This window comes from Coregonus clupeaformis, unplaced genomic scaffold, assembly GCF_020615455.1.
Source record: "Coregonus clupeaformis isolate EN_2021a unplaced genomic scaffold, ASM2061545v1 scaf2126, whole genome shotgun sequence".
Lineage (NCBI taxonomy): Eukaryota > Metazoa > Chordata > Actinopteri > Salmoniformes > Salmonidae > Coregonus > Coregonus clupeaformis.
The window spans coordinates 82,758-91,464 of record NW_025535580.1 but is presented as its reverse complement, the minus strand read 5'-3'; the positions used below and the strand labels follow the sequence as shown (position 1 = coordinate 91,464).

The window sequence follows — 8,707 nt, the reverse complement described above, 5'->3', positions numbered from 1 at the left end:
GACACATCCATTCAGTTGTAGTTGATGGTTATGATGATGCAACTTAAACTGAATCTACTATTATACCCCAATATTCTTCCTTTCCTCCCAGCCAATCCTGAGCCATACCCGGCTACCTCATCACTGAGACGGACAGCAGTTACCATGGTTATATTTACCTTGGGTGGCAGGTTTAGACTTCATTAGATGGTTTAACAGCAGACTAGAGAGGGGGGGGGAGAGACAGACAGAGAGAGGCCGAGGGAGGAGGGGCAGGACAGAGAGAGAGACAGAGACAGAGACAGAGAGAGAGAAACAGAGAGACACAGACACAGAGAGAAGTGGGCGAGACCGGAGGCAGAGAGGACACACGAGAGCCCGGACAGACAGACAGACAGAGGGGCGGGGGGGGGGGGCACAGACACAGACACAGACACGAGAGAAAAGAAGAGAGACAGAGAGAGACAGAGAGGGCGGGGGGGGGGAGGCGGGACAGACAGACAGAGAGGGAGACGAGAGAAAACAGAGGACGGGGGAAGGGAGACGACAGAGAGGGGGCCCAGAGGGGGACGACAGACAGACAGAGAGAGGGGAGACCCAGACAGACAGACAGGCAGAGAGACCCCCAGACAGACAGGACGGGGAGGCAAGACACCGAGAGGGGGCAGACAGAGAGACACGCAGACAGACAGCAAAACAGACACGACGACACGGGCGAGAGACAGACAGAGGGGGAGGCGGACGCCCCCCGGGCGCGGCACAGACGGAGGGGAGGACGGGGCCGAGAGAGAGGGGGGAGCGGGGGGAGGACAGAGGAGGCGAGAGGCAGACGAGACGGGGACAACAGAGGGACGGAGAGGAGAGGGGAGAGGGGGACAGAGGCGCAGAGACAGAAACGAGACAGACAGACCGACAGACAGACAGACAGACAACAACAACAAAACCGAGGAACCGGGGGAGGCGGCAGACAAGAGAGAGAAAGAGGGAGAGCAGAGGGCAACGAGAGAGGAGACGACGGGACGCGAGACGGACGGGGACAGACAGGGAGAAAGACAGAGAGACAGAGACAGAGAGAGAGCAGACAGAGAACGGACAGAGACAGAGACAGAGAGAGAGACAACAGAGAGACGAGAGGAGAGAGAGAGACGAGAGAAGGCAGAGAGAGAGACGGAGGGGGGGGGCAGAGACAGAGGGGGAGAGCGAGAGAGAGAACAGACAGAGAACGAGACAGAGACAGAGAGAGAGAGCAGAGAGAGACGAGAGACAGAGACGAGAGGGCAGAGGCGGGGACGGGGGACAGGGGCAGAGGGCCGGGACAGAGAGAGAGACAGACAGAGAGACAGACAGAGACAGCGGCAGACGAGACGGCGGCAGAGAGGCCGAGGACACGGAGAGAGGGGGAAGGAGGAGAGAGAGAGGGGGAGACAGAGGGACAACCAGAGAGACAGAGGGGGGAACAGAGGCCGGGGGGGGGGAGGGCGGGGACAGAGAGACAGAGACGGGCAGGAACAGAGAGACGGACAGAGAGACAGAGAGACAGAAGACGGCGAACAGAACGAGAACAGACGGAACGCAGAGAGACAGAGAGACAGAGGCGGACAGAGCAGAGACAGCAGACAGAGACAGGGACAGAGACAGAGACAGAGACAGAGACAGAGAGACGAGAGACAGAGGAGGGGGGGGGGGGGGTTTATTACGCACCTCTTAGATTATTTGCTTACATTATCATTTGTATGTATCTGACAGGTGTTAAATATACACCTCTCCAACCCCTAACTCTGAATGGTGTGTGTTTGTACCTGGACTGTTAGATGCTTCGGGTGTATAGCTGTCTCCCCTAGAGCTCTGCTGGTCAACGGATAGACACTCTGTCATGGAGCTAGCAATAGAGGGACATGACAAAATTATATTACATATCTCTATCCATGCTAACCATACAAATCTATACATTATTTTTTGGTGAGATGTTATTTTTAAGTGGTTGAAACACTTGTCTATTCTTCAATCCACAGTGTGTTTGTGTTATACACTGATAACATTAAACCCCTTTCTAATATTGAGTTGCAACCCCCTTTTGTCCTCAGAACAGCCTCAATTTGTCCGGGGCGCATGGACTCTTCGAGGTGTCGGCGTTCCACAGGGATGCTGGCCCATGCTTCAAGTTGGCTGATGTCCTTTGGGTGGTATTCTTACCAATGCTAAACCATTGCAGTTCTTCTCGCCTGGCACCTACTCCATCCTTTCAAGGTAACTTAAATATTTTTCTTCCCATTCACCCTCTGAATCACAAAATCCTTGTCTCCAATGGTGTCTCCAGGCTTACAAATCCTTCTTTAACCTGTCTCCTCCCCTTCATCTAACACTGATTGTATTTATTATGGGTGTATTTATTAAAAGTGACATCAATAAGAGATCATACTTTCAACTGATCAGTCTATGTCATGGAAAGGCAGGTGTTCTTAATGTTTTTATCCACTCAGTGTGTTTGTGTGTATTAATAATAATACGCAACATTACAACAGTTACAGTTCACAGAAGGAAATCAGTCCCATTTAAATACATTCATTAACCTTAATCTATGGATTTCACGTCACTGGGAATACAGATCTCCATCTGTTGGTCTCAGATACCTTAATAAAAAATAGGGTGAATGTTTTTTTTATTTACAGCCTTATTCTAAAATGGATTAAATTGTTTGTATCTGGGAGTTTCTCCCATTCTTCTCTAAAAGCCTCTCAAGCTCTGTCAGGTTGGATGAGGACTCCCTGCACAGCTGTTTTCAGGTTTCTCCAGGATTCATCGGGCTCAATCTGGCTCTGCTGGACTTGAACTGGCTGGGACTCAAGGACATTCAGAGATTTGTCCCCCGAGCCACTCCTGCGTTGTCTTGGCTGTGTGTTTAGGTCGTTGTCCTGTTGGAAGGTGAACCTTTGCCCCAGTCTGAGGTCCTGAGCGCTCTGGAGTAGGTTTTCATCAAGGATCTCTCTGTACTTTGCTCCGTTCATCTTTCCCTCGATCTTGACTAGTCTCCCAGTCCCTGCCGCTGAAAAACATCCCCACAGCATGATGCTGCCACCACCATGCTTCACTGTAGGGATGGTGCCAGGTTTCCTCCAGACCTGACGCTTGGCATTCAGGCTCACCGCGCTCTGCGACTCCTTGTCGGACCGGGCCGCGCCTTCAGGCTGACTTTGGTCGTCTGTTGAGCAGCGTTTCCTCCGACACATTGGTGCAGCTGGCAATCTTGGTTTCATCAGACCAGAGAATCTTGTTTTTCATGGTCTGAGAGTCCTTTTGGCAAACTCCAAGTGGGCTGTCATGTGCCTTTTACTAAGGAGTGGCTTCCATCTGGCCACTCTACCATAAAGGCCTAATTTGTGGAATGCTGCAGAGATGGTTGTCCTTCTGGAAGGTTCTCCCATCTCACAGAGAACTCTAGAGCTCTGTCAGTGACCATCGGGTTCTTGGTCACCTCCTGACCAAGGCTCTTCTCCCCCAGATTGCTCGGTTTGGCCGGGCGGCCAGCTCTAGGAAGAGTCTTGGTGGTTCTAAACTTCTTCCATTTAAGAATGATGGAGGCCACTGTGTTCTTGGGGACCCTTCAATGCTGCAGAAATGTTTTGGTACCCTTCCCCAGATCTGTACCTCGACACAATCCTGTCTCGGATCTCTAGTTTTGCTCTGACATGCACTGTCAACTGTGGGACCTTATATACACTGGTGTGTGCCTTTCCAAATCATGTCCAATCAACTTAATTTACCAAAGATGGACTCCAATCAAGTTGTAGAAACATCTCAAGGATGATCAATGGAACAGATCACACTGAGCTCAATTTCGGAGCCTCAAAGCAAAGGGACTGGAATACTTATGTAAATAAGGTATCTGTTGTTGTTTTTTAATACATTTGCAAAAATGTCTAAAAATCTGTTTTTGCTTTGTCGTTATGGGGTATTGTGTGTGTAGATTGTCGAGGGAACAAATGTGTTTAATTCATTTTAAAATAAGGCTGTAACATAACAACATGTGGAAAAGGTGAAAAGGTCTGAATCCTTTTCCCCCTGCACAGCGTGTTACCTCTCTCTTCATATCATCCGGGGCAGTGGGCGTAACTTCGGGACAGGAAGGAGGGCAGGTAGTATGGAGGGTGGTCTCTGCTTCGCCCAAACGCCAACACCTTCAGACGAGGGTACAGACCACGCAGCTGCTCCTGGAGGCTATGCAACGCAGTCACACACACAACAAATTAATACAAATCAGTGAAATATGAGCGGGGTAAATCAACTTTGTATGGCTTTACCTGGGAGACAGGTGTGTGGGTGTTACCTGGGAGACAGGTGTGTGGGTGAGCAGCTTCTCCCCCAAATGTAACAAACAGAGCAGCTGCTCCCCCACTCCAATGGAGCAAACAGAGCAGCTCCTCCCCCACTCCAATGTAACAAACCGAGCAGCTGCTCCCCCACTCCAATGGAGCAAACAGAGCAGCTGCTCCCCCACTCCAATGGAGCAAACAGAGCAGCTGCCCCCCCCACTCCAATGGAGCAAACAGAGCAGCTGCTCCCCCACTCCAATGGAGCAAACAGAGCAGCTGCTCCCCCACTCCAATGGAGCAAACAGAGCAGCTGCTCCCCACTCCAATGGAGCAAACAGAGCAGCTGCTCCCCCCACTCCAATGTAACAAACAGAGCAGCTGCTCCCCCACTCCAATGGAGCAAACAGAGCAGCTAGCTCCCCCAACTCCAATGGAGCAAACAGAGCAGCCTGCTCCCCCACTCCAATGGAGCAAACAGAGCAGCTGCTCCCCACTCCAATGGAGCAAACAGAGCTGCTGCTCCCCCCTCCAATGGAGCAAACAGAGCAGCTACTCCCCCACTCCAATGTAACAAACCCAAAGCAGCTGCTCCCCACGTCCAATGGAGCAAACAGAGCAGCTGCTCCACCCACTCCAATGTAACAAACCCCGAGCGCTGCTCCCCCTCCAATGGAGCAAACAGAGCAGCTGCTCCCCCCACTCCAATGGGTGCAAACGAGCAGCTGCTCCCCCCCCACTCCAATGGAGCAAACAGACAGCTGCTCCCCCACTCCAATGGAGCAAACAGAGCAGCTTCTCCCCCACTTTTTAAACCAGAAAATCATCATGATCCATTGGGTAATTGGTCATTTTCAATGATTAAGTAATGTTTTGAGCTAGTCATGTCCATTTTATTTTGATATAATAATTAAAGACGTACCACTGTTTTGGTGCAGTTGAAAGCACTAGTGGTATTTATGTTAAAAGGCACCTGTTGTTTCATGTCCGATGCACTCAGAGTGTTATTACATATCATTTGAGCCGCCGCACCGGTGAGCAAATTCATTGTATCATTTTATTTTGCCTGACGAACAGGCACACAGGGCACGTGCCCCGGGCCTCCAGATAGCATATGATAGCAAAATGTGTAGGATTGCAGAAATCAGCTTTAAAACTGCAAAATTCTCTCAGCCTCATGACAAAATGTGAGAACAGCTACAGATAAAGCTTTAGATAAAACTGCAAATGTTGTGTTGAAATGTAGGAAGTTAGCTGTTTGCCATCTGTTTTCCAACATCAATCAGTTAAAGCACATTGTTAAACTGCTTTCATTCAGTTACAAAAGTATCAGTCCTGGCTGAGCCGCCGTTCGAGGCGAGAGCACCGCGGCCTCTTCGTAGTTACAACGCCCTATGGACCAAATGAAAAACCCTGATAATTGTGTCTTGATAAAACAGCTCTGCTTGGCAAGTAGACTAAATTAGCCATTTCTACCCTCTTTCCATCAAAGTTGCTTTAAAAATGTTCATGGTGACAGCACCTCAAACAACAGCAGCCTCAAACAACAGCACCTCAAACAACAGCACCTCAAACAACAGCACTAAAAAGTCTTCGCATGTCGGAGGAAAAGCTTTTCACACTTATTCTTCCTCGTACTTTATGATTGTTCTGTTTCTTCACAATTTTGTCAAATATGTAGCCAAAGGGTGGCTATTTGAAGAATCTCAAATCTAAAATATATTTTTTAACACTTTTTGGTTACTACATGATTCCATATGTATTTATTTCATAGTTTTGATGTCTTCAATATTATTCTACAATGTAGAAAATAGTACAAATAAAGAAAAACCCTTGAATGAGTAGGATTGTGTCCAAAGCGTTTGACTGGTACTGTAGACTGTCTCCTATTGGTGATGATAATCCTCATATTACGCTGCCATATCATAGTGAGAGTTGCTGAAAAAAATAACTAGCCAATGTTTGCAATGATGAAAAAAAGACCATTGAATTGCTATTTTGACTTCCTGTCGGTGTTGCTTGTGTTTGATATGCCTAAATAGCTGCATGTTACTCCAGCATCTAAGAAGAAATCACTAGACGGCCTTCATGGCATGCTTCTGTTTAGTTTGTAATACTGTTACAAAGTTTGTAGGAACATGTCGATCATGTCTTTTGTGTACAACATGTAAATAGCTGGATGTATCCTAACTCCAATCCTGAAAAAATAGAGATTGTGCTTGCGGCGGCATTGGAATGCACTAGATGTAACATCTGGAATGTCTTTCATGTACAACATGAGTTCCACAGATACAGGGTAGCAGCTCAGTTAAAAAAATACCACACACGCGCAGACATCTGGATGACAGGTGTGTGTTACCTGGATGACAGGTAGGTGTGTTACCTGGATGACAGGTGTGTGTGTGTTACCTGCGATAACAGGTGTGTGTGTGTTACCTGGATGACAGGTGTGTGTGTTACCTGGATGACAGGTGTGTGTGTTACCTGGATGACAATGTGTTTTACCTGGATGACGGTGTGCGTGTTACCTGGATGACAGGTGTGTGTGTTACCTGGATGACAGGTGTGTGTGTATTACCTGGATGACAGGTGTGTGTGTTTACCTGGATGACAGGTGTGTGTGTTACCTGGATGACAGGTGTGTGTGTTACCTGGATGACAGGTGTGTGTGTGTGTTACCTGGATGACAGGTGTGTGTGTGTGTTACCTGGATGACAGGTGTGTGTGTGTGTTACCTGGATGACAGGTGTGTGTGTGTGTTACCTGGATGACAGGTAGGTGTGTTACCTGGATGACGGTAGGTGTGTTACCTGGATGACAGGTGTGTGTGTATTACCTGGATGACAGGTGTGTGTGTATTACCTGGATGACAGGTGTGTGTGTGTGTTACCTGGATGACAGGTGTGTGTGTGTGTTTACCTGGATGACAGGTGTGTGTGTGTGTTACCTGGATGACGGTGTGTGTGTGTGTTACCTGGATGACAGGTGTGTGTTTACCTGGATGACAGGTAGGTGTGTTACCTGGATGATAGGTGTGTGTGTGTTACCTGGATGACAGGTGTGTGTGTGTTACCTGGATGACAGGTGTGTGTGTGTGTTACCTGGATGACAGGTGTGTGTGTGTTACCTGGATGACAGGTGTGTGTATTACCTGGATGACAGGTGTGTGTGTTACCTGGATGACAGGTGTGTGTGTTACCTGGATGACAGGTAGGTGTGTTACCTGGATGACAGGTAGGTGTGTTACCTGGATGACGGTGTGTGTGTTACCTGGATGACAGGTGTGTGTGTACCTGGATGACAGGTGGTGTGTTTACCTGGATGACAGGTGTGTTTACCTGGATGACAGGTAGGTGTGTTACCTGGATGACAGGTAGGTGTGATCCTGGATGACAGGTAGGTGTGTTACCTGGATGACAGGTAGGTGTGTTACCTGATGACGGTGTGTGTGTTCCTGGATGACAGGTGTGTGTGTTACCTGGATGACAGGTGTGTTGTTACCTGGATGACAGGTGTGTGTGTTACCTGGATGACAGGTGTGTGTGTTACCTGGATGACAGGTGTGTGTTTACCTGGATGACAGGTAGTGTGTTACCTGGATGACAGGTGTGTTACCTGGATGACAGTAAGTGTGTTACCTGGATGACAGGTAGGTGTGTTACCTGGATGACAGGTAGGTGTGTTACCTGGATGACAGGTAGGTGTGTTACCTGGATGACGGTGTGTGTGTGTTACCTGGATGACAGGTGTGTGTGTGTGTTACCTGGATGACAGGTGTGTGTGTGTGTTACCTGGATGACGGTGTGTGTGTGTTACCTGGATGACAGGTGTGTATGTATTACCTGGATGTGGTGTTACTGGATGACAGGTGTGTGTATTACCTGGATGACAGGTGTGTGTGTTACCCTGGATGAGGTGTGTGTGTGTTACCTGGATGACGGTGTGTGTGTGTTACCTGGATGACAGGTAGGTGTCGTTACCTGGATGACAGGTAGGTGTGTTACCTGGATGACAGGTGTGTTTACCTGGATGACAGGTAGGTGTGTTACCTGGATGACAGGTGTGTGTGTGTTACCTGGATGACAGGTGTGTGTGTTACCTGGATGACAGGTGTGTGTGTTTACCTGGATGACAGGTGTGTGTGTTACCTGGATGACAGGTGTGTGTGTTACCTGGATGACAGGTGTGTGTTTACCTGGATGACAGGTGTGTGTTACCTGGATGACAGGTGTGTGTGTTACCTGGATGACAGGTGTGGGATAACTGGATGACAGGTGTGTGTGTGTTACCTGGATGACGGTGTGTGTGTTACCAGGTGTGTGTGTTACCTGGATGACAGGTGTGTGTATTACCTGGATGACAGGTGTGTGTATATTACCTGGATGACGGTGTGTGTGTGTTACCTGGATGACAGTGTGTGT

The 8,707-nt window shown here is 48.7% G+C and overlaps 1 protein-coding gene across 1 annotated transcript in view; it reads right to left on the bottom strand.

The window, feature by feature from the left end:
- Nucleotides 1–158: 158 nt before the first annotated feature.
- LOC121542756 (transmembrane protein 214) overlaps nucleotides 159–8,707 on the bottom strand; it is a gene marked incomplete at its 3' end in the record, with an annotated part of 79,168 nt that continues 70,619 nt past the window's right edge. Inside the window, 5 exon segments of the mRNA XM_045219179.1 lie at nucleotides 159–202; nucleotides 1,779–1,815; nucleotides 1,818–1,858; nucleotides 3,239–3,259; nucleotides 4,069–4,194. Coding sequence (XP_045075114.1) covers nucleotides 159–202; nucleotides 1,779–1,815; nucleotides 1,818–1,858; nucleotides 3,239–3,259; nucleotides 4,069–4,194 — 269 coding nt within the window.